We start from the raw sequence: 26,296 nt of genomic DNA on the forward strand, positions 1-26,296 counted from the left end.
GACGGGGCTCTGGGCACCTGATGGAGCTGTAGGTGTCCCTGATCACTGCAGAGGAGTTGGACCAGATGGCCTTCAGGGGTCACTTCCAACTCAATTCTATGACTCCATGTTAGCAATCAGGAATGGGCTTAGAGGAAAGGCAGGAATCTGTTTTAAAAAGCTACATTAGTAATCATTTTAAGAGGTTATTAATACAGCTGTCTATCACATGTATCACTGATTCCTATCACCGCAATGACAGAATCCAACCAGACCCCAAAATACCCATCAGCACAAATAAGCAAACACCTCTAATGCAGTGTTTAGCATTTGGACACTCAACACATTGACAAGAGCCATCATAAAACAGCAAAAGGGAATGAATCAGCCAATAAACAAAGACATCATAATGTATCGTAGGTACATCATATGAGGTAATGAAGAACTCCAACCGCCCTCTGAATTTCCTCAGGGGAAACAAAGAACTGTAGTGATGCTACAGGGAATTCACTTCGGTCTAGGCGAGGTAAGAATGATACCACAGAATCACAGAATGGCCTGGGTTGGAAGGGACCTCAAGGATCACAAATATCCAACCCCTCTGCCACAGGCAGGGCCACCAACCTCCACATTTAATACTAGACCAGGTTGCCCAGGGCCCCATCCAACCTGGCCTTGAACACCTCCAAGGACGGGGCATCCAGAGCCTCTCTGGGCAGCCTGTGCCAGCACCTCACCACTCTCACAGCAAAGAACTTCCCCCTGACATCCAACCTCAATCCTCCCTCCTTCAACTTAAAACCATTTCCCCTTGTCCTGCTGTTATCTACCCTTTCAAAGATTTGACTCCCCTCTTGTTTATAGGCTCACTTTAGAAGCACAGCCACCACTGCTACTCTGGGCTGCAGGGGCTGCTTAGGCCCGGCCACGTCCCCCAGCCATGGAGGACTGGAGGGGACCCCATGGTGCCACCACCACCCACCACCTATCATCACTCAATCCTTACCCCATCACCTTCCTCAGCTAACTGCCCCCTGCTACATGCTTGCCTCTGAGTGCCTCTAACCTTCTCCATGGAACAGGGCCGTAACACAAACCTTGCACGTTAAGCAACTTGATGCACACAGGTAGTACAGCCTGAATGACGAAAGCCCTCACGTAGCACTCGGCTAGCGAACAGCTTGTTATCAAAGCCCATAAAGCAATCCAAAGCACAGCAAAGATTAAACAAGCCTATCTCTGTTAGCCAAAGAGCAAGCATTTACCCCATGGAGCACCAAAGTGAAACTTAACCCAACCTTGACCGCTCCAGCTGCCGAATGCTTCCTAGCCATGAACCGGCTCCTGCACTGGGCAGCTCCCAGTTGCAGCCCTCAGGAAGACTGGAGGCAGGGAAAGGAATGCAGCAGCAAGATTTAGGGCCTTCCTGTTAAGGCACAGAGCGCCTTTGAGATAAACCACGCTACATCTCTGCCTCTTGGACAAACCAGTTGACCCTCATTTGTGATCGCAGATTACTCTCACGAGGCTTCTGAGAGACACGCAAGCAAGGACTCAACTGCCACAGAACCAAAATAACCACACGTTAAGAAATTCTTTCAAGCCCACAGTTCCACTGAGAGGAAAAAAGAAAATTCGGGAGCTGTCTGGTTTTATGGCATGATGCATTTTCTCCCTTAGCATCTGCCTGCAGAACTCCTCACCACTTCAAAGGTCCTGGTTTCTCTCCCTCCATCCACAACCTCCTTTCACAGCTTTTTTTTTTGCTAACCCGCTCCCTTGGCTCCAAAGACACTACTTACCTTTTCCTGTAATGAATTAACATAATTAAACTGAACCTACGGCAGTTTTTCCAGCCATTTTTCCAGCTTTGCTTAAATTCTGCCGCCTCTGAAGAAGGGCTTATGTACCTAAGAGCCAGCCTGTTTTTTTCCACCTCTATCAGTTTGGTCTAATAAAAGATATTACCTCTCCCCACAACCCGTACATCTCTTGAGCGCACTTGAAAGGAAGAAAATGTTTACCCAGTAAGAAACATGGTTGGCAAGTTATTTCCCCTGACTGCCTCTGATACTTGTGAAGGTTATTTGCAGGCTCATAAAGACCTCTTTCTCTGTCCCAGCTCAGCTACTTCCAGTGCTCAGAGTCACAGCCCTGAGCCTGTGAACTCCTCATCAGTTGCTGCTGCAGCAGTAGCTGCAACATCCCAATGACAGCAACGTGGGGCTGAACCTCAGCACATAGCAGGGGGCTGAAATCCGATGATCATTATGGTCCTTTTCAACCCAGACCATTCTATGATTCTATGATTCTCTACTCCCCAGGTTCCCAAAGAGACTGGCATGACCTGAAGCAGGACTCCAGGGCACAGCATCACTGGGAAAGGGAGAAGGACCTCAACTTGGACATCGCTTGAAAATAGCAAAGCCTGAGCTGGAAAGCTTGCTGTGCCTAACAATGGGGCAAACTGCTGCAATTCAACCTGGTTTTCAAAAGGAAAAAAGTTGGGTAATGAGCAGAAGATAATGAGCTCTTGCAGCAGGTCCAGAGGAGGGCCGCTAAGATGATCACAGGACTGGAGCACCTCACCCATGTGGAAAGGTTTGAGGGAACTGGGATTGTTTAGCTTGGAGAAGAGAAGGCTCCAGGGAGACCTCATTGCAGCCTTCCAGTACTTGACGGGAGCATATAAACAGGAGGGGGAATGGCTGTTTAAAAAGGGTGGATAGTGATAGGACATGGGGGAATGGTTTTAAACTGAGACAGGGGAGGTTTAGGTTGGCTGTTAGGAGGAAGTTTTTCACTCAGAAGGTGGTGATGCACTGGAACAGGTTGCCCAAGGAGGTTGTGGTGCCCCATCCCTGGAGGCATTCAAGGCCAGGCTGGATGCGGCTCTGGGCAGCCTGGTCTGGTGGTTGGTGACCCTGCACATTAGCAGGGGGTTGGAACTGGATGAGCATTGTGGTCCTTTTCAACCCAGGCCATTCTATGGTTCTGTGAACTTCTGCAATTTACCATGATGCCATGTTTCAACACAACATTTCTTAACTGCTCTTGGCTATGCTCCTCTCACTGCACTGCATTACATGGACATCTCTGGAAGTGTCATTATGCACTTGTTGGCTCCCAGCCCAATTTTGATCAAATGATAAAGAGGCCGTGAACCCACTGAGAGGGGTGGCAGATGGAAATGGACTGTGAGCTGGAGGAATTGCTCCGTGCCAGGAGTGAGAGGTGAGACACCGGGACACGTGCTCTCCTCTCCAATTTTCTCCCATTATTGAGGTTGAGGAAATCAACATAAGAGGCACATGGCAACCCAAGCATCATGTTAAAAACAACTTCATTATTGCTCCAACCAGAAGGAATTACAGTATCCAAGCAGAGGATACTGCACTATTTTGGAAGATCAGTGCCCAGTGAGGGGGTCAGTCCCCACAAAGATGTCTTTCTTGGACCCACGCTCAGTCTTTTCAAACCACTGCATCTCTAGATCTAAGATGCGATGCACTTGGGAAGCACACATTCAGCTTCTCTACGCCTATACTGAGGCCATGTATCTCCCCATACAAATCACTACCTCCTTCAAAAGCCATTTCCAGCTACAAACTACCCTGAAGTTCTCACCACCCTACCTTTTTTGTAGAAAGAAAAAGTCAATGCTTCAGTATAAATACAACAGTTATTATAACAGGGCAATATTGAACAGGAGCCCAAGCGACTGTTCCAACACCAAAGCATGAAGAAAAATGAGAATAATTCTGCCCCAAGCTCTTAGGTGGCATTCAGTTCCTCCTCCCTCAGAAAATGAGCCCTCTGTCCTATCCTACACAAAGACCTCCAGGTTCTTCACAGACAGAAGAGAACAGGTACAGACATTCAGAGATGTGGTTATGGCCATATTTACACAACTGAACCCACAGCACCAAGGACCCCTGGGCTAGCCCTGAGCTGGCACATGCAGGCATGCTGTGCTGGTCCTGCAAGAGCAGAGCAACTTGTGTGCAGCACTGAGCTCTGGTGCTGGCTGCTATGTCAGAGGTGCTGCCCACAGAGATGCCACAAGTCCCCACTTCCCATCCTGTGGTCTCTGTGCAAGATCACACAGCCTCCCGAGAACGCATCCAGGAACAGTGCTGAACTCTGAGACACTGAGCAGACTATAAATAGGATCCTGGGAAGAAAGGCAGACCTGGAAGGGACCTTTAGAGATCATTTCATCCAACACACCCTCTCTGTGGTTTGCCAGAAGGGAATCAGTGAAATGATTGCAAATTCTCTGCTCGTCCCTTGAAAACATTCCCACATCTCAATACATGGGGGAAACAAGCACATGTAAAAGGGTTGGGGTGTCAGTGGGATGAGCCCCACTGCTCCAAGCAATGAGATTTGGGAGGGGACAGGCACAGCACCTTCCATCCACGCACAGGAATAAGCAGAATTGCAAACCTACACAAGACTCAGACTGACCTCCATAAAGCAAATCAGGCTGTCCTGGGAGCAAGGCTTAGCTTTCCTTCTTTTTGAAATAAAACTGCATTGAAGAGGAGTGGCTTTCATCTTCCAAGTGAAAATTTCTCTTAGAAACGTCTGGGGTTTTTCATCAGGGATTTTGAAGTGAAATTTGTCATTTTTTATACCCACGAACCAGGTCTGGACTTTCTCTTCCCTTCTTTCACCCCCAAATCTCTCTTCCAGTTAACAGAGAGTTAAAACAAGAAAACAAACAAACAACTGAACACAGGAAGGTAAGGGCAGGATGAGGGAAAACCTCCTCTTCTCCTTTCTCCATTAGGGAGGACAAACAGCTTAGCTGTGGCTTCACATCCTCCAGTTTTTGAACTGAAACCACCACCAAACTCCATATCACTCTCCCACCAGGTCTACAGAGACAAGGGCTAAACTCACTGGGATTGTTCCCCACCTCTTTCTTTTCTCTTCCCCCCACCATTTCAATCTGCCCTCAATCATTTTGGATGAATGTCTGTAAATAATGCAAATATAAAAGTGAAGTGCCAACCAACATAAGGATTCCTCTGAGATCTTTGCTTTCTCCTTCCTTGGGCCAACAGGTCAGGAAGCCATCCAAGCTCCATGTGTTAATTACATACTAACAGCTATGTGAGGCAGAACCTGGCGTTGTTCTTCAGCCACCATTCTCTCTTCAAAGCTTTGCACTTATCACCTGCTAGTATGGGTCAATACCACCCATCTGATTACTCACATGTTAAAACAGGGACAGTTCAGCACTTCCAAATGGTCCCTACGTCTGTCAAGATTAATTTTCTTTGGCAACTGCAATAAGATTCAAATCACTCTGTTTCTCCAGAGCTACAAATACTCCTCATCTGAATGAATAAATAAGTCTCCCTCAGCACCACGGGATGGTGCAAGTATCACAAGACTCCATTTGAAGCTGAATGACAGAATCACCAAGGTTGGAAAAAACCCCCAAGATACCCAGTCCAACCATCCACCTACCAATACTTGAATGAAGCCTCCTTGGGAGAAGAAATACAGGGAGTGGAGGTGCTCTGCCCAGAATACAAGGCAAATTGGGCAAGAAGCTCCACCTAGAACACAACCCACTGACCACGCTGGTAGTAGTAAGATAATTTATCCCATTTCAGCACCACCGGAAAGCAGAAAAAATGGTTAAGAAAACATTCTGTGATATTCAACCAGGCCATCTTGGCAATGTCTCCCACTCTGTCATAAGTAGCAACCCCAACCAAAATTAATAGGCTGCAGAGAATTAAGTGCTTCAGAGGAATCCAGTTCTTACCCATCTTTCCATCTACATCAGGCCTCCATTCCACCGGTCCCAGGCACTTGTACCTTATCCTCCACTTTCAAGCATCCACCCTGTAACAACAAACATACACAGAGTTTACAGATGGATTTTGACATGGCAGCTGGGACAGAGACTGAACACAACCACTCTACACACAGCACTTCCCCGCCATGACTTGGGCTGGAGGAAGGAGGGGCAAGGAATTGAGACCCGGAGTCCATCCTCTACACAGCCCAAAGGTTATGCATTGAGTACACTACAAACCTGCTACCTTTTCCAAATTATATACATATATATATATACACACACATCATTAATCTTGGAGTAACAAGCTTATACTTCTGCTACAAGCCTCCTTGTGTAAGAGGACATCAGCTCCCACTTACACCAGTGGAAAAACTCACTTCAGTCTGAATGAAGGCACAACATGCAAACAACAAATGCGAGAAGTTCACTCTGAAGTGCAAGCAGGGATTGAAAGGGTTTTCTGCAATCACAGTGCCTCAGCGCTGGCAAGCAGGAGGATATTTATCCAACCTATTTTGAGAGAGACAAGCAGGAAGGGAAAGCGATAAGACAGTGGTGAAGGTGGAGAAGTGAATGCTACAGAGAGCATTGCTCCTTTCGTTGCTGCAGCTTCCTCTTGAGACAGAATCGCCCACAGTCAGCTCTACTCTGCCCATTTTCAAGACAAGGATGAGGCAAGGAAGAAAGTAATGGGCTCAGATGGTTTTAAAGTCTTATCTTGAGGTTGGTCCGTGCCAAAGCAGACTGAGAGAACAGAAATGCACCAAAAATCAGTGTAAAAACTCCGGCTGATTGTAACAAGAACAGGAAACAGCTCAAATCCTCATTGCTTTTGCTTCCAAAATTGATGCAACACTTCCAGCAATTGAGCTGCACTCAGAGTTTGCTCTGGGGCCACATGCAGATAGCCTTGATTTAACCCTACATTCCTGAGCCAGCCCAGCTTAACTCCACCATCAGTGTCATGGTCAGATTCTTCCAATGGCTTTTTGGAGAACTTTCAGACCTTTGCAATCTGATTCTAGTCACAAAAGCATGCATCTACAGAAACCATGCAGGCAAACGCTGGAAAGACAGGTGATCCTCCCATGGGCTGAGCTGTGTGCTCTTCTCCATCGCCGCTGCCCCAGCGATGCCCAGAGACCCCACAGAGCACACAGCTCACACAACACAGGAAATCTCACAGATACACGAGATAAAAACATTCTCTGTTGTCGCAGATCTCCTAAATCCTGAGGACAGCCAGCCTTCACACTGGGCTGCGAACACTGCTGATTTCCGTGGCTTCCCAAAAATACATACCAGCAGCTTCCTGTTACAGAAGGACACATTCCTGTTTCAAGTATAAATTCTGCCTTTTTATGATCTCCTTTAGAAAACGGGGAAGCGAAGGTAAAGGAAAAATCCTTTTTCTGCTCCAAAGCACTTTGAAACAGCATCCCACTTTGCCTCCCACCAAGATCTCCGACCTCCAGGTGCTGAAGGCTGGGTTGGATGGGGCCCTGGGCAGCCTGATCCGGTGAGGGGCAACCAGCTCACAGCAGGGGGTCAAACTAGATGGCCCTTCCAACTCAACATCTTCTAGATCCCTTCATACCCAAGCCATTCTATGATTCTGTGATTAGCAATCAGCTTCCAGGGATGCTGGGGCAATGCAGTGTCCCATTCTAGGTATGAGCCGTGCATGCAGGAGATTTGAGCTGCTCCAATCTGCTTGGGAATCTGCCAGAGGAAACCTCCAAATAGATGCTCTCACCTAGAGAGGTTGTGGAGTCTCCTTCTATAGAGATGTTCAACACTCATCTGGATGCCTACCTGGGCAAGCTATTGTAGGGGACCAGCTTTGGTGGGGCGTTGGACTCGATGGTCCCTTGAGGACTCTTCCAACCCCTGCAATTCTGTGACCTGGAATAAAAGCAGCTTTGATTTGATTGAGCTGAACTCACTTCTACAGCTCAAGAGGCTCAACATCACTACAGTTACATGGGCAAAGAGTATGAGTACCCACACGAGACTTATACACAAGGCTCCCAGGGAAAGCAGTACATATTCATCCCAGCCTGAGCACCGCTCCACGTGTTGGTTTGAAGGTGTATGGACACATCGCTGTAAAACAATAACAACAAGCCACAGTTGCCCCTGCAATGTGGCTCAGCTGGAAAGCTACTCAAACTAGCATTGCTAAAATTGGGACTTTCCTTGTTTTTTTCAAGCAGCAGGGAACAACATGTTGGGCTCACAGCGTTTAACAAGCAAGAGTCAAGCGGAAAAAATCTCTCCTTTTTAAGAGTTGACCACATTAACTTTCAGCAAGTTTCCGGGAGTCCTGCCAGGGCGCTGGAGTTTTGTATACTACGGAACTGTTAAAAATATTATTGTAAATGTTATTTTCAAAAAGCTTCAGAGGCCAGGGCTGGGGTAGCGTTAAAAACAACAGCAAAGCAAATGAGATTGTTTTAGCTGGGAGAATACAAGCGTAGGCACGCAGAGAGCTTGGTCAAACAGCCTGCAGGCTTGGCCAAGAGGGATTCAAACGCAAAGAGTGGTTGAAATATCAAAGATTTCCTTGGATTGTCATAGTCATAGAATGGCTTGGATTGGAAGGGATCCCAAAGATCATGTCGTTCGAATCCCTTGCTGCGGACAGGGCTGCCAAGCACTAAATCAGGCACTAGATTAACAAGAATTGTTAGATTTTTGGGGACATTTCAGACATGCCCCATTCATATGGCATCTTCTGCTCATCCAAAGCACACAACACACAGGTGTGGTTGAAAAGAAGCCATGCAAGCTTACTATCCTATGTTTATGAGCATGCAACAGGGATGGACTTCCTGCGAATGTGTGTAACCAGGGCCCAGGCTTGCAGGTTTATCTCGTAAGTGACCTTAACGGACAGACAGCATGAGCTAAGAGGAGGAGAAAAACCCTTTCCTGAGCATGCACTCATTAGGCTGCAAAGCAAGGAGTGACACGCGTGCATGCCCACAGCTCACATAAGGAGGAACCCAGAGCTCTGGAATACATTGCACGAAAGCCAACAAGGAATTTGATACGAATGCGCATCGACCAAGGATTTTTCTCCCCATTTTGGAGCACAGCAACTTAAAACTGCTTAAGAATCTCTTGCATAACAGTATGTTACTAGAAGAGATACTCCGTACATTCCTTAAGAGCCATCATACAAAATGGAGGATACCCTTCTTCCTCAGTGACCGAACCAGTGCAGCTGTGCTCAAGAAATCTCTCCTGAACCATCCTGTTGGTTGCAGCAGGTGTAGAACATGGGCTTTAAAACCCACATGGCAGATGGCTGTTAAGTTCCCCAACAGCCTTTTAAAAGAGTCACTAAGAGTTTAAGATCTCTCCCCTATCAACTCCTCCTCTTCCTGCAAGTGATTCTGGAAACGCAATAACAAATCCAACACGTTCCAGTAAGCTTTTCTCAGTCGGTTTCATTTTTCCACTTTCCAGTAAGAATCCCTTTACCAAATTCAGTGGAATAATCAGTGATTTACACTGGTGTCTATAAAAGGTGTTGATTTTGCACAGAGAGCACCAGCTGCCGGAAAACCATCAAACAAGGAAGCAATCACAAGTATTGAAAAGGACTCCTCCATCAGCAAAAAAAAAAGACAACCCAAACAACCAAAAAAGCAGAGAACACAGTTCCATCAGGATGAATGTATTTTGCATATAGGTGTGTCTGTAACATAAAAACAAACAGACAAGCTCTCTCTGTTGATGATGATGGTTTATTTGCATTTAGAAGGGCACAGTTGTGTACCATTTCCCCTTATCCAAGGGGAAAATGACATCCTTGGACACAGAGAACACACATGAAACCTCACTCCAAAGAGCTGCCAAGCAATGTCACACAATGGAGAACCTGACCTGAGAGCCCAGGGCCTGGGACACCCAATTCTCCCCAAGGATAACAGCAGCTCAGAACCAACCCTGTCCCCACAGCAGGCTTTGGAGCAGCTAAGAGGAGGCCCAGCCATCCCCCAGATAAGCTTCCAGACCTTATGGCCTATCCTGATATAAAACACAGAAGCTGCTCTGCCACCCCCCAAGGCAGCCTACTTGCTAACAGACCCACTTTCCCTCATTCCCAGCTTCCCACTGACATCTCACCTCTCCCACAGTTTGCCCTACCGGCCCTTATATGCCACCATTAGCCTCCACCAGCTGCAATCAATAGGCCTCTCAGCTGGCTGCCCTAACGAGCTGCAGCCTCACCCCAGCAGCCCATCTGCATTCGATTGATCAAAACACAGCTTTCTGATCTGCAGAGAAGCTGAGGGCTCAGACCTACTGCCTACTTTCTGCTCTCTCAGTACCCACCTTGTCACTGTAGCCTGCCTACACCTATGAGGGTGGATAGGACAAGGGGGAATGCTTTTTAACTAGGGCAGGGGAGGGTTTAGGTTGGATATTAAGAGGAAGTTTTTCACTCAGAGGGTAGTGATGCACTGGAACAGGTTGCCCAAGGAGGCTGTGGATGCCCCATCCCTGGAGGCATTCAAGGCCAGGCTGGATGTGGCTCTGGACAGCCTGGTCTGCTGGTTGGCGACCCTGCACATAGCAGGGGGTTGGAACTGGATAATCATTGTGGTCCTTTTCAACCCAGGCCTTTCTATGGTTCAGTGATTCCTATCAGCAAGAAGGAGAAGCCCGTGGCACATGGGGAGACCAAGACCAGTGGATCAGCCCCATAGAGTCACCTCAAGATCCTTTTCACAGCTCCAGAGCTCAAGAAAGGTTTGGACATCTCTCTCAGATACACAGTTTGATTTTTGGGTGGTCCTGTGCAGAGCCAGGTGTTGGACTTGATGATCCTTGTGGGTTCCTTCCAACTCCCGGTGTTCTATTATTCCCTGATTATTCTCTTGCTCACACCACTTCTGTTGCATAATTCTGAATCTAGATGAGACCAGGAGAAGCCAAGCTCTCCAAGCACTTAGTGGCAAGGGAAGATTAAAATGCATGCTGTGTTTCTGGGTGAAAGGAATGCATTCCTGCATAGCCCCGGGACACTGCCGTCTCCAGTTTGTGCACACATTGATGACGTGGTGATGAGATTATGAAACAGAAACACGTGGGTCAGCTCTCATATAAGATTCATTCTCCTTGTCCTCCTGACCTACAGTATCACATGAACTCAAGTGCGTTTGGCTTCGTGTGTGTGACTGCCTACACATGATACAACGTGAGGCACCAACAGCGCAGGAACCAGAGCAGGTAGTACATGTTATGTTTGAGCAGCATAATATACAGAGCGTATACATTGGTCCCTTGCAACCACAAACTGTTCTGACTGTGGCCCCTGTGCTGGCTCCCCTTCACTCCCCAAACATAGGGAAAAAAAGATGGGAAAACTGGGGAGAAGGCAGGTCATGCCTCTAAATCCAGTTTAGTGCATTGCATTGCCTGAAGCCGGGCATGACAGCTCATTGACATCAAAAGAGACCTGGGTTGGAAGGGACCTTAAAGACATCTGCTTCCAACCCTGTACCACAGGCAGAGACACGTCCCATCAGACCAGGCTGCCCAGGGGCCCATCCAACTTGGCCTTGAACACTTATGGGGATGGGGCACCCACAGCTTCTCCTGTGCCAGTGCCTCTCCTATGGCTTCCAGCCTGGTGTGGTGCAAAGGAAAGTCATGGGAAGCAGAAGGCTGTGGGTCTTTTTGGGCACCTTGGAGGAAATGCGACCTGAAGACCTTCAGAAAAGAGGAGCCCATCAGCTGCAAGAGACCACGGTCCAATCCTGGACTGTCAGGGCAGCCACGCAACACCTTCAAATGCAAAGACTATCAGAGCAGCAGTTGCTCAGCTGCTTCAAAACCAGGTCATTTATTAGGCACAGCAGGGAAAACAGTCAGCTCCTCTTCGAAGAGAGCCCTGAGAAACACTGAAGCAACTCAATATCGATTCCCACGGCCCAGATTCAGACAGACAGAATTAATTTCCAGGATGGAAAGGAACATATGCCTGCATATCAAAACAAAACACAGGAGCCCTTCCAGTTCTTCAGCTGCATTTCAACGGAAACCAGAAGGCTATCCTGATGGAAAGTCTTCCGTTTTCTAATTAACTCTCCCTGCTGAGTATTTAATGCCGCTAATTGATGATGAGAGGTGGTGTCCAGGCAGTATGTGCAGTTGCTGTTAAAATCTTTAGACCAAGATTTCTCCAAATCAAATAGTAATAAGGCAGACTTTCTCCCTGCATGTGCTGGGCTCTGCTGTAAGTCCCCCCTCCCCAGAAGACATCTGCTGGAGGAAAGGAGGCGAAGCGCATCTCAGGGCTCATTTACAAGTGTTGGAAACCTTCCTGGGAAACGTCATCTGTGATACTGTCACTTCCATGCAATGTGCCAAGAAAAAGACCATCGGTGCCAGGGACGTGGTGTGTGCCATGAAACACAGCCCCTACCCTCCTTGGATTTAGGGGAAAACTTCTCCTGATTCAGCAGAGCAAATGGTCCACCAAGGGATGTCCCATAACACCTACAGAAAACTACACGAAATGCAGCCTGGTGTTGGGATACTGACCATAAGGCCAATGCAAGGGACCACCTCCAGCAAAAACTTCTCACCAGTGGTGAAGCAAGCTTGGCTGCTCACCTGTATCACACAACAGACCTGGTTTCCAACTCCAAATGTTGATCTCACATCACTGTTGACCAGGAGATGCTCTTGAAAGCAGCGAAGTATCCTAGATGCAAAAGCCAACACAATCCCAACACAGCAAGGCAGCACATGCCTTGATAAGAAATTTCTGCTCCAAAACCTCATCTACGTTCAGCATATGCTCCAAAACTTCCCTGAATTAGGTAAGGACAGAATCTGTCCCTTTCTACCCAACTCTCAGTGCCTGCAATCTGTGAGTTGCTTAGTGCTCCCGGCCACAAATGAAACCGGGGTGTGTGAAATAAAAGAAAGCAGAAGTACGTATGCATGAGGCTGTGCTATGGTTACACATTCTGAGGAGTAATAAATGAAGCAGTGCTGATGGTCCCAAAGCTCCAGTCTGAAACTCCAGCACGGGTCTGTTTGTCATAGCAATAGCATTTCCACCTGCACCTTTCCGATGTCTCCTCCGGGAGTCTTCACGCGACGCCGTCATAGACCACAGCAAGTAGAGCCCGGGCCAGCTGTGCAGATGTCTAGCTGGCTGACCTCTCCTTGCCAAAAAGATGCTATTTTTTTTTCCTAATATTAGTTTTCAAACCACCTACTCCATCATATGCATCAAGCAGAATTAGCTTATCCCTAGAACATTCCAAAAAAGATGGGCTGATGCCTGCAGAAACCGAGCCGCAGCAAGTCAACGGGAAGGCTCGAGGCATGCAAAGAATGCAGAGTCTGATTTACTATCAAATCCTCCTGCTGCAAGCAACTCGTGCACATGCAAGTGGAGTCACGTGTGCATGGAATCCCACACCTGCACGGGCTGCTCCATGGTGCCTCCAATAAATGAGTCCCATCTGCTTGACAGCCCGTTCATAGAAACACCCCAGGGAGAAAAACACGTGCCAGCAGGGAGGTGGACGATATGATCTCACAGGACCTTTTCCATCTCTTAACTTTGATGCTTAGTCACAGAATAAATATCTCCCATGGTGTGAAGAAACGTGCTGGCTTTGCTCGCCTGCTCGTGCACTGCCCTCTGAAGACATCTCCCTTCCTGCTGTTATTTCCTTCACACTTGCAGGACATGCCCAAGGAGAATTAAGCCAAGGAGGACTCACACATGGTCTTTCAACTTCAATGAGCTCTGAGGCACCCAAGACAGTCCATTAATTTCTCTCCCAGCAGCCACAAGCAGTGCAAGAACCTCATTTTGGTACTACTGGAGAACATGTGCTTCTCTGAGCACTCAAGCACGATCCTGTCCAACAGAGAGAAGCATCCTATCCAGCACAGAGGACAGTGCAAGGAACCAAAGGGTTTGGGGAGCCACGCAACCTACATCTCCTCTTGCAACTGGATGGGCGTCAATGGATGGTGAAGCAACGCTTGCCGGTCACAACACTGGAAAGAGGGCTGAAAGTAGAAAGTTCTGCTTTGGTTTCTAGTTCAGATGCTGGGCCATGAGCTGACCCTGAGCAGTGCAAATTCTCACACGACTTGGTGTTTTTCATTAGCAGCTGGTTTCCTGAAATCACATGATTACATCAGAATCCACACTTCCTTATTTTTGGTTAAAAAGAAGTACTCACAGATGTCAAGGCTGGAGACAGAAAGGTAAGTCATGAAGTCTGGAATGTTTAAACTAAAAGGAAAAAAATCGTAAGATCACTGTTTTAAACTCAATTCTTTCTTTTTTGGAGGAAGGGATGGGATTTAGGGCTCTTTCCCCACTGTTACACCCTGGAAACCTTACACTGGGGGGGAATGACTTAACCTGGATGGGCTTCAACACCCCCACCTGTAAATTACAGATGAGAAAGCAGAGCTTTCAGAGCAACACCTTCCCAGAAACCACAAAGCCCTCTGACACACCTCTCCAGTCAAAAGAGCCCTATGCAGTGGTGGGCAACCTGAAGGCACAACTGTTCAAAAAACACAGCAGAACAGCTTGCCAAATCTTCCTTCCACCTCTTTTCTCCAGCATCCAGCAGTGCAAAGCCTTGGAAGCCCAGCAGCAGCAGCAGCTCATCAGCTGGCATCCTCTGCTTACCAGAACTGCCAGCTCTACAGCTGCTGCCAGGTCTTGCCCTGCACAGCAATAACCCACCTGGTAATCACAGAGTCATAGAATGGCCTGGGTTGAAAAGGACCACAATGCTCATCCACTTTCAACCCCCTGCTATGTGCAGGGTCGCCAACCACCAGCCCAGGCTGCCCAGAGCCACATCCAGCCTGGCCTTGAATGCCTCCAGGGATGGGGCATCCACAGCCTCCTTGGGCAACCTGTTCAGTGCATCACCACCCTCTGAGTGAAAAACTTCCTCCTAATATCCAACCCAAACCTCCCGTCTCGAGGACTAGTCCAGCTGGAAAAGCCTTCTTTAGATCTTACAGAGTCCATACTGCACTGCTGCAGCCCTGCTGGGCTCAGTGCTGCCATGTTACAGGCATGTGGGCTGCAGCTACTCATGGCGTGAAGTCATGAACTTTGTCCCTGCATCTGCATATCTGCAAGCACTGAGAACAGAAGACTGCAAATCACAGTTATTTCCCTTCCTGCGTAGAAAGAAATCATTACAATCCCCAAGGCTTCTACCTGTAGTCTGCCGTGCTCTGCGTTATGTGAAAAGGGAGGTAAGGTGATGCTTTTGATAAAAGCAGTGATCTTTGCCCTCGGTGCCCAAAGCCAGCGAGCTAAACAAGATGCACAGCAATGAGAAGCAGGAGGAGAGCGAACTCCTCTCAGCTTCTGCATTACCTCACCTTGGAGATTAGGAGGAAGCGAGCACAAACCTGTTCAGCCACATTGTTCCCACTCGGGGCCCTGGCTTTCAGCCAGGCAGTTACGCTGCTGCAATTACACTGCTGCTTTCCCGCTGTTCCCAGGACAGATGTGCTGCCCCAGTGCAGCCCCAGGGGGGGCATTCCCCAATCTGTGTGCTCTGAGGTGCTGAGGTACAGCTGCTCCCTCTGACTGGTGTGCAGAGGATACTGCAAGCTGGGTGCAGTGGTCACCAAGCACTTGGGGACCTCCCGTTATCCCACAGCTCCTCCCGTTCCCCTCCACCTGATGCTCCTCTTGCACCACTTGGTGGTTCTCAGGGATGTGAGTGCTGCTCCTTATAGAGTGAGCAGCCCAAACCAGAAAGCGACTCAAATAATTCTTTAATAAAAATAAAATGACATAAGGTTGACCAAACACTAAAACACATCTTGCTAACAGCCAAGGTCAGGCTGGACAGGGCTCTGAGCACCTGATGGAGCTGTGGGTATCCCTGTTCACTGCAGGGCAGCTGGACTGGATGGCCTTTCCAGGGTCTCTTCCAACTCCAACGATTCCATGATTTGCATTAGAAGAAAAACGCCACCCGTGTTTCTATGCCTGTCTAAGTGGAAAAACACAGCATGCAGCCCTGCAGTGTTATTGGTACCTTTCCCCTTTGTAAGGCGAAACATAACAAAACAGGACATGCCACGAAAACCGGACAGATGTGGAAGTTACAGGTCTTCTTCTTTTTCCCCCTTCGTTTCAAATGAAATAAGTATTTCATTAAGCAAGCTCAAAAATCCAGCTCACCCATACAAAGAAACAAGTTTGGAAATCCCCCTCCCTCCACCTCCACTGCTATTTGCTAAGGAAACCAGATCCTTGGCCCCAGCCAAAAAATGATCTCAGCCATTCTTAAGAGAACCTACAGTGCATTTTCATGAGTCATGGAAAGCAACAACTCGTTGCTTTGGTAATGCTAGGTAAGCAACTGCTCATCCATCCACAACCACACACTTCCAGCAGTAAGTCAGAGAGCAGACTGCTTCTTGATGGATTATGTCAGAAACTGCCCCACACAGAGCCTTGCAGCACGGCTGCCTTGTTCTATAGGATGTGCCACACGTGGGATTTAGCAGACAGGTTCTGTGCTCCTCATCGCAAACTACAAGCGGAGGGGATAAAGTCACCTCACAAGCCAGAGCATACAGCCAACCTACTGCCCACCAGCCCAAAAGCCAACACTGTAGGCTTGTAAGGAGCACAGGTTGCCTCATCCCCTCCAACAGACCCCTTCCAACCAGGGACTACACAGCACACATACATCTGCACAACTCAGTGCACACAGATGCATGAAAGACATCCTTCTGCTTTCCTCAGTCTCTCACCAAACTGTTTCCTCTTCTCATTTCTCAAGAACTCCAAGAACAGCCAAAAGAATGCCAACATGCAGTTAAGCAGAACACAGCTTCGTCTACCGACACCTCAAGACTCTTGCAATAGATGTACAGGCAATTTTTTCCAAGCCCTGCAAAGGGAATAGCTGTCTTAACATACTCATGTATATAATTTCCCCAGTGTATTCCCTGGTTAAGGCAGGATGCTGCAAGGGCACCATTCAAAACCCTCAGTGATGCTCCTGGACATAGACCAAGACCGCAACGAGCTGATCCCCAGCTTTCCCTTGGGAGATGAAGACAGTTACAGCACATTCTACACCAGTACCAAAGCTGACTGTTTGAGCTTGTCTTCTGTGACACAACTTTTGAGTGTAAAATACCCTCTCCTCATCCAGCCCCATCCCAAAGCCAAGCAGGCTTGCACCATGTTGTTAGTCATACCGGTAGTGCTGTATGTGAACACACTGATATACTGTGATGATTTAAGTATTTTCTCTTTTTCTTGAGTCATCAGCCAGGTAGCCCAGTGAATGACACACATATTGTCTGGATCTTCAACATCTCAGCACTTTGGGGAGGGCCCCAGCAAGCAAAGCATTTCATCCCCATCCCCAGTGCAAGCAAACATAGGGAATGGCAGGCGGCACTCCTCAAACCCTTCATGCATACGAGGTCATTTCAGCCAAGAGAGGTGAAGCCAAGCTGGTCTGCAGACAGAGGCCATCTTTAGGGTATGCAGAAAACAACACAGCTGCCCTTCCATCAGAGCCAGCCATGACTCAAGGCAGCATCCAGGAGCACATCAGTGCTGGTATCACACACAGGCATCTGCCCATGGCTGGTGGGGAAGCTTCAGAGGCACTGCGAGAGTCAGTTCATGGGACAGACACCAAAACAAACCCATCTAACTGTGGGCACTCAGGAGGTTGGCGAAGGCAGTGATGGAGAATGACAACCCAACATTTTAAAGAAGCACATACATACAGCCCTTCCCCTCATTTCTCCATCTGCCCACCTCTTCATTAGGCACAAAGCAGCTCCAACACACCCTGATGCTGGGCTGAACCCAATTCAGAGCCGGACCTTGAACCTTCCAATAAAACCAGTGATGCAACAAACTAAGCACAGTTCAATGCAGGCTCCATTTAGCTCTTATTTGCCACCAGCACCGTCCAAATAGAAATAACTGAAATATTTTGCATGTTTCTCTAATGACTCTGGCTACTCTGTTACACCAGCAAGGAAGGATTAAGACCAAGGAGCAGCAAATGCATTCCATCGGTTTATTAACCGGGTGCTCAGGTTTCCCAAAAGCTGCTGGCCAAGCTGGGAGCCAGGAGAACTGCAGTCAGGATTGGACCGTGTTTCCATGCTGAAAGGCAAACAGAAGGCACTGAGGCTGCAGTGAGAGCATCCTGAGCAAGCAAGGAAAGCCTTCCAGGAGCTCAACCCAGCCTGGTGGCTGTACGGAAGGATGTGCCTTAGGCAACCTGGTCTGGTGGGTTCCTGCCCATGGGTGGAACTGGATGGCCTTTGGGTCTCTATCCCAAACCATTCTCTGATTGATCCACCTCAGCAGAAGCAAACCCAAACCTCCCACCTCCATACACCACACAGTCATCACTCTCAGAGCCTGCAGACCGCTTTGCTGCAAGGTCCCAGCCCACACCTCCTTCCAGCCACCCATTTCCGCATTGACTGCATCATCTCTTCAGACACCAAGCTGAGCTGCCGACCCATCAGCATCACCCACAGATAGATAACATTATCAGTCAGCCTTTGCAATGACCCAGCATGCAGAACAGGGACGGTCCCCCCGAGGGCACTCTCAGGTTAGAGGCCAACAAGGAAAAAGGAATCAAAACAGAGCTCCTGTCCACACATGCATTCCAATCCATTCACCTTGACCACCAGCTACAAGACCTCACCTTGCACCTTGTCCCTGAGCTGTTTTCCCCAGCCAAGCCTTGTTACGTGCAAAACTTCCAAAGTCCTCGAGGGATCTTTGGGCACTTGCAAAGCTCCAGAAGCTCAAAAAGCCTTCAAACAGACCAGATTAACACCAACATTCCAGGACAGCCCTAGTAGTGCAGGAGTGGTGTTTAATCACCAGCTGAGTGTTCAGGCTATCCGAGGGCCCGGCCAGCACACGCTGTTTGCACAGCATCCCACGCAGAGAGCAGCTCCTTCCAGGATCTGGCCCATGCACGTCGCTGCCCGGACTTTGTCCTGTGCTGTTCCTCCGGCGCCGGGCCAACCTCCAGCTCAGCTCCTCCCAGGGTTTCAGTACGGCGGTGGTTCATCTGCCCAGATCGTTTTGCAGAGTGGGGAACATAAAACCAGGGGAGTTTTTTTTGGTCAAAAAAGCTGATTAAATGGTAGCCAGAGTGAGTTTTAACTTGGGAGAGGACAGCTTCTACGAGAGACTCAGTGCCACTTGGTCTCCGTTAACATTGACATGAGGATCTTCCAAGGAAAATGTGTTTGGGAAACGCATTTTGGAGCTGAATCCTCCTCTTCTGGTGGTACAGGCACCTGCCACCTCCGACTCCTGCAAGCCTCAGCAAGCCTAGATCCAACTCTCAGCTTTCCAAGGCACCCCCGGTGCTCTGGGAACACCCGGAGCCGATGCCACGATGACATCCAGCAGCACACCCTGCCCCAACCACAAAGACATGAGGCTCAACCCCGAGCCCTCACAGCCCACCTGCCCAAATGCTTTTCTCCCAGCCGCTGCAGCACCGAGGGACCGAATTCTTCCCTCTGTCACCACTATGGGACACCACAGCTCCCAGCACGGTGGCACAGGGCAGGCTCATCACTCTCGTGCTGCTTTCCCGAGCAATCCATCTTCTGCAGGGAATCATTCCCCAGTGGCTTTGGAGCAGAAGGCAGTGATTTCAGGCTGGATATAAGGAATAATTTCCTCTCTGAAAGAGTGGTGATGCAGTGGCACAGCTGCCCATGGAGGTGGGGGGGGTCACTGTCCCCAGAGGTGCTCCAGAACCATGGAGTTGTGGCACTGATGGACATGGTCAGTGGGCATGGCGGGTTGGGCTGATGGCTGGACTGGATGATCTTAGAGATCCTTTCCAACCTTAATGATTCTATGATTCTGTTTTTTATTCTTCTGTTATTAAAGACGAGGTGGGACAGCGATCGGGCTGGACACTGGTTGGGTTGGACATCGGTTGCCATTGCAGTGACTAATAAGAAGACTGCTTGGCCAGACTGGATCAGAAGTGTGAGGGTAGACTGCAAACAAACCAAAATGCCAACACAACCACGTGCATACGCACTCGCACATCCCTTCACAGATGGAAAAAGCACTCATCTCATCTCTCCTGCAGAAAAGCAGTGTGGCAGACGCCAACCCGGTGCACACGCATCACACAAAGGCAGCACGATTGGGCCCAAGCGTGACAACGCGGAGCATCCCTGCATCCCACCTGATAAGGGCAGTAAAGGCACCTGGAAGGAACATGCAGAGCCTATGCCTGAAGGAGGCAGCAGGGGGAGAACAGATTAGCAGCCAGGTTAGGGATCAGTGGGCCACTCAGAGCTCTTCTGCAAAGACTGAGGAGCGCCTGAGGGGGAAAAAAAGAATATAAAATTCCATATTCCCCTTCTTATGGCTCCATAATGCATTTTCCATCTCCCCGGTGCACAGCTGACATTCTGCACATTGCTGTGCACGCTGCACTTGGCCGGGATATGTGCGGAGGGGAGTGGGAAGGACCGAGCTCAGAACACATTGTTGCATTGAGCCCAGAACACATTGCCTGCAGCTGGCAAACACCAGCCCATGGCCCATCGCACTGCAGGAGCTGAGGGCTCTGCTGCCCCCGGGGACACGCAGCTCCTTCCTGAGCTGGACCTCGGGATACACAGAAATGCAGTGATTTGTAGAGAGAAAAACTATATTTCCTCGGAGCAGATGAGCTGGCTGAGCTGCCATTGAAAGTCTTTATTTTAATTCCCTTCCCACTGGAGCCTATGACCCTCTCACCTCCCGGACTCACTTCCCTCCAGCAGCAGCTCTGCAACAGGAGGGACAGATGTGCAGCACCGAGCCCTGCCAGCACTTGCCATCCTTGCCATCCCCACCGGGCCCTTCCCAACAGCAAAACTCAGAAAACAAAGCAAGCCCAAGCTGCACCCTCACACCAGGATGCATCCCCGACCCATAGCAGTGCCTGGGGAGGGATGGAGGGAGGAGAGCAGTTCCCATGCTGCTGTGTCCATCAGCCTGCAGGTTCTGTTCTGTACAAAAAGCCAGACTGCATCTCTTTGCAATGAGACCGATGGAAAAAAACTGCAGTGCCAGAACCCATTTAGAGAAGGAAGGTGCAAAAGGGCCCCTGTGCCCACATCCCAGTGGGCTGGCAGCCCATCCAACGCAGGAGCTTCTATGGGCTGGGAAACCCTCCCGAGGCACAGAGCAGGGGAGCACAGCACTCAAAAGCAGGCGAAACCTCAAAGCCCTTCCATTGTAAGGGCTGTCCAAGGGATGGGCGCAGACCCTCAGGTAGCACAGCGCTGCCATTTGACTCCTGGCACCCCCGGCATCACCCAAACTCCTCACAAAACCCAACCTACAAAGAACCATCGAAGCACGGCGTGGTTTGGGCGGGAAAGGACCTCAAACAGCCCGCAGCTCCAAGGCCCTGCTGTGGGCCGGCTGCCACCCACCGGCTCAGGTTGCCCCGGTCCCCATCCGACCCGGCTTTCCTCAGCATCCCCAGCACGGGGGGAGCTCAGGGTTTGGGCTCTCGGTGCGCAGCCAAACCCGCAGCGGTGGGTCGGCGTGCGGAAGGCTGAGAAGCCAACGGGAATGGAGGAGGAGGAAACGAGCAGCAGCAGAGGGGGAATCCGCTTCCCAAGCAGCGCTGGCACAGCTCGGCCACGTCAGGCGACAAAACGGCTCCATGCACGGTCCCCCGGTTCTGTGAGTCGCGGTGCTCGGCACCAACGCGGACGGCGGAGACCCAATGCTGGGTACGGCACGAGTCCGGGGCGTCCCGGCAACGCGAGCGGCTGTAACGCGGCCGCCCCGCAGCGGGATGAGCCCCGCACGGAGCCCGAACCGCCACGGAGCGGAACCCCGCAACCCGTCAGCCCGTTCAGAAGCTCGGGGAAGGGGCACAGGGAAAGAACAACGAAAGCAGCCGAGCTGCGAAACTCCAAATCAGCACCGCGGGGGGGAAAAAAAGAATATAGAATAAAAATGAAAGAGCCAAAGAAAAAAACCGAGCCCGCAGCCCGGCTGCACGCACCCACCGCCCGCGGAAGGAGCCCCGCGTCCCCGCAGAGCCTCACCTGTCCGGAGAGCGGCTACCCGCAGAGGGCCATGCGCGGCGGCTCAGCTCAGCTCGGCTCGGCTCAACGCGGCACGGCGGGATCCGGAGCGGCAGCGGCAGCGGGACGCGGGGCGGTGCACAAAAGCGGGAGGAAGCGATGACGCGCGGAGCCGCCACCGCCAATGGGGAAGCGGTGAGGAGCGGCGCCGAGCGCAGCGCCAGCCCGCCGGGGTGCTCCAGGCCGCGCCGCGCCGCGCCGCGCCGCCAGGGGGCGCCATTACGCGAGGCCCCGCTGAGGGCTTCCTGTGGTACTCGGGGTTCGCGTTAGGGAGCGAGGGAGGGCCGGGCCCGATTGGGGCGTGGGGTTTTGGGGTGGCTCTCGGCTGTTTCTGGGATGGCAGCTGTGGTCACAGAGCAGCTCAGAGCTTCCCCGGCAGCCCCTGTGGGAGGTGGAGCAGCTTCTGGGATGTGGTGACCCGCAGGTGCCTGCCTTGAGCGTCCTTTGTGCGGCACAACCCCTTGGATCCATCTGATGTGAGGCCAAAGTGGCTTAAAAACCAAATTCACACCGTAAGGGCCAGCACGCACCATGGACCCCAAAGCCAATGCAAGTGGGGCCTGAGGTCTGCAGGCAGAAAAGCAGGCAGAAAAGCAGGCAGAATCCTAAGAGCAGAGCCGTTCCCCTAAAGGTTTTCAGGGCTGCCAGAAAGCCTGAGCCGCTGCCTGTGAAAGCAATAGGAGCCCCAGGCAGGGACCCCTCTGGAGAGATTCCCATCTCACATCCTCGTACACAATCGTGTGACCTATTAATGAAATCCATAGAAACCGATTCTGTGTACCAAATAACAGCAGATGGCTCCGGCCCAAAGCGCTCCGGGTTCCCTCACTCCATAAATGATTTTACTAGGCCAGCCATGAGCTTGATGTAATCGAATAGGTTTCACTCTTTTCTCTCTCCCTCCACAGAATATTTGTGCAGCTTACGGGGAGGCATCCAGGGGGACCGAGCTGTTGCTGGAAGGAATCTCTGACTCGCTCTTGCCTCATCACCTTGGGAAGCAGCGTAAGTCTATCCTAAGCCACCTGGCGTGGGGAAGGAGGTTGCCTTTCTCTGCATCTTCCCTCTCTTACAGCTTAATAACAGCCTGGTCACTTGGCACATTGGGAATGTTTTGGCTCCTGCCCATCGGGGATCTGTGTGATGAATTCTTGCACTGCAGATGCGTTTCTGAAATAAATCACATGTGTTTACCTTGGGAACCAGGCACAACGCTCCAGGACACGGGGTTGAAGTATATAAGGTACTCAGTGACAAGCAGCTCCTTTAATACCTCCTGCTTTTAATGGGAATCAGCTCAGCAAGCACCAATTACTTCTGAAAACTCCTTCCAAGCAGTTTCTCTCTTCTGAATTTGTTTGATGCTACAGGAATCTGGCTACAGTGATTTCAATTCTAGGGTGTTCCCAAACAATATAACAACCAGCATGTGTGCAAAGCCTTTTTCCGTGGAAAAGCTCTGTGCTGTTGGGTGTACTAAGAACCTGCCTATATTCTGCCTCCTCTTGTTGCTCCTGCAAGCACTTACAAAGCCTGGCAGGAGAACGAATGGAGGTGTGTGGCTCTGCATGCACTTTCATGTGTTCTGGTGCAAATGCAGCCTAGCAACCCTCAGCACATTTGTGGAGAGGAGCAGAAACGTGGCAAAGAGTGCACAGTGGAGAGCACCAGGAGAATGAATGTGTTGCAGACAGTTGTAGTGGCTCTGTATGCAGAGATAAAACAGACGTGAAGCTATGTTGTGTCCCTAAAGACAGCAGGCATGGCGTTCCTCGTATCCATACAGCCAAATTCTCCCTTTATTTCCAGAACAGCTGTGTCCAGAATGCCATTAGGAAACCATTTCTGGTCATGCTATCCTAAGCCGTGGCAGTTGGTGAGATGAAAGCCATGCCACACAGAAAACGTATGGATGTGTGCTCTGGTTCTTTGTTGCTGGTAACAAATACTGGGGTGATATGAAGGATATGAAGGACTATACTGTCCCAAAAAAATCTTCAGAGAAAAACTCAATGCCACCAGTGGGTACAAGTGAGATATCCAAAAAGTTCATCTGGAGAGCAACAGGTTTGCAAATTATAGCTATGGGCTGCTCAATTTATGTTCCTTCTTTAATGACGTAAGCATTAATGGGGAGAAAAAAGGAGAAGACACTTGGCTTTTACCTAACTGCTGCTATTTTGGGCTGTGCTAAGGTTGCTGCAGGATGTGAACGCATATCCCCCAGCGCTGACCCAATTCTTGTGTGACTAAGTAAGCTCTGTCTAACCTGAAGTTCTCCCATGCTTTCTGTTTGATATAATATCCTTTCTTGCTTCCTGCACTAAACTGTAGTATAAGGCTGTTGAGTGCTGTGAGACATCTGTCAAGCTTTCTCTCCCATAGCGATGGCTGTGTATTGAAGGTGGATGAAATCATTACTATACATAGTTTGCAAACTGTAAAGGAGTGATACCATCTCAGTGTAAAGAAAATCATTGGCTCAGAAAATGGGTACTACTTCACAGCAGGATGCTGGAGCTGCTCACGGACTTGCATGCAATTTCAGCACACATATGCAAGCTGCAAGGCTGCAGCATCCCATAGTAGCTCCTCCTCATCCTCTTCTACCTCTCCTGTTATATGAAATGAATGTAAGCTGACTGGTAGAACCATCCATTCTGCAGGGCAGGTGCTGGGATCTGCTGTAGGAAAGCCCTCCCAACAAACGATCTCTCTGGCTTGGTGGGTTTTGACATGTTCCTCTGCCCTGGCTCAAGAGTGTTTCCATCAGAGAGCAACTGACGTCTCCTGCCTACACCATAAATTTCACCCCCTGTCCAAACACTCCCACAAGTTTGGGTTTATATCCCTTCAGGTTGAGCAGATCTTGGGCTCCTTTCCAGACATGGTGCACAGGTGTTCCCAGCTTCTATTCCAGTGTAGAAGGTAGGTGGGAGCAGCAGCAGCTGTGCTTTAGGAGAGAAAGGTGAGTTTTGCACCTGAAGATAAAATCCATGGGCTTCATCCTAGAGGAGAGGGCTGAGTGTTAAGACCCAAGAGCAGAGCTTTGGCACCCTTTGGCACACTTCATGTACCTCTTGACCATATGGGAGTACTGCAACGTCTCATCTTGGGGAGCAGAGAGAATTGTTCTGGGATGGGGTCAGATGCAAGGCAAGCCCCCCGGCCCTCACTGTGACCATAAGCTTCAGTACTGCATTTGTCTATCTACCAAAAGAAGAGAGTTTGCAAATCGTAGAATCATAGAATGGTTTGGGTTGGAAGGGACCTTAAAGCCCATTCTGTTCCAACCTCTGCTGTGGGCAGGGACTCCTTCCTCTAGATCAGGTTGTCCAGAGCCCCATCCAGCCTAACTTTGAATTATGCTAAGAAACGTGATGTTAAGAAAACCAAACCCTGAAGGCTGAGTGTCACAGCAGCATGCAGTGGCCAGTGGTGACGATCAACCAGAAGGCACAGGTTTTAATGCTTCATTCATCCAATTGGGTGTGACTACAGTGAGATTAAGTTGTATGGATGATTTTTTTTTTCCTAGTAGTCTTCACATGCGCTTTCATGGCTGAATGCAACTTTCCACGCTGTCTTTGTTCCATGACTCACCTACCCTGCCCAAACAAACAGATAAACATCTCCAAAAATTACAAAGTGAAAGTGAAGAAAATCTGCTTTCAGTTGTTAAGCAAACATAATTGGCAAGCATTTGTCAGCAATGCTTTTTAACCTATGCACGGACCTTGAAACTTGTGTCCTCCGAGCAGTATTTCGAGGTAATGCTGGTGAGAGATGTGGGGCTGAAAGCCTTGGTGAGTTATACTGCCTGTCTGCAGACAGACCCAATTTAGACTTTCTCAGGTAAGGTCAGAACTATCCCAGAATACATTACGGACTCGGCTGGTGCCTGAAGATTGTGGAAAGGAGCACAAGAAATATCATTCATGTGGCCTTTGCAGCTGAAACTGCAGGAAAGCCAAAAATCACTGGGGACGTCCTGCATTTCCATCTCAACTTCCCAGAAAGTTTGGAGAAAATCGCGATAGTTTCCTGGATAGAACTAAGATTCTCCACCCTGCAACTGGCCCCTCTCAAGCACAGTCTAAGGGTTAAGAGAAGGACTGAGGGAGCTTGGTTCAGACTCGGCTTTAGGTGTGCACATCCAGCCTGCTCTGTTCTTTGACTCCAGCAGGATTTGACTCCCTGAGAATATGACCTTATTTCTCTAACCCCTCTCCTGATTTTAAAGGTAACAAACCCATCTACAGGGGCGTAGCCAAAGCCACCTATTATAATCGTGGGATTCTAGCTGCCAATTCAAACAGTATTTTGCAT

The 26,296-nt window shown here is 49.6% G+C and overlaps 1 protein-coding gene across 7 annotated transcripts in view; it reads right to left on the reverse strand.

Moving 5' to 3' along the window:
• Positions 1 to 22,024, reverse strand: part of LOC420419 (mitogen-activated protein kinase kinase kinase 3-like) — a 68,262-nt gene extending 46,238 nt beyond the window's left edge. For 4 of the 7 annotated variants that reach the window (XM_015281099.4, NM_001079726.2, XM_046921373.1 and 1 more), the window contains exons 1-2: positions 21,929 to 22,024; positions 5,765 to 5,844 (exon numbers count right to left, since the gene is read on the reverse strand). In XM_015281099.4, the coding sequence (XP_015136585.1) occupies positions 5,765 to 5,768 (4 nt within the window). In that variant the 5' untranslated portion in view covers positions 5,769 to 5,844; positions 21,929 to 22,024. Of the gene's footprint in view, positions 1 to 5,764; positions 5,845 to 7,615; positions 7,706 to 18,537 lie in introns of all 7 variants that reach the window. The other 3 variants (XM_046921353.1, XM_046921362.1, XM_015281097.4) reach the window with 3 other exon arrangements.
• Positions 22,025 to 26,296: the final 4,272 nt, after the last annotated feature.

The sequence above is a fragment of the Gallus gallus genome, chromosome 2 (genome assembly GCF_016699485.2).
Source record: "Gallus gallus isolate bGalGal1 chromosome 2, bGalGal1.mat.broiler.GRCg7b, whole genome shotgun sequence".
Taxonomy (NCBI): domain Eukaryota; kingdom Metazoa; phylum Chordata; class Aves; order Galliformes; family Phasianidae; genus Gallus; species Gallus gallus.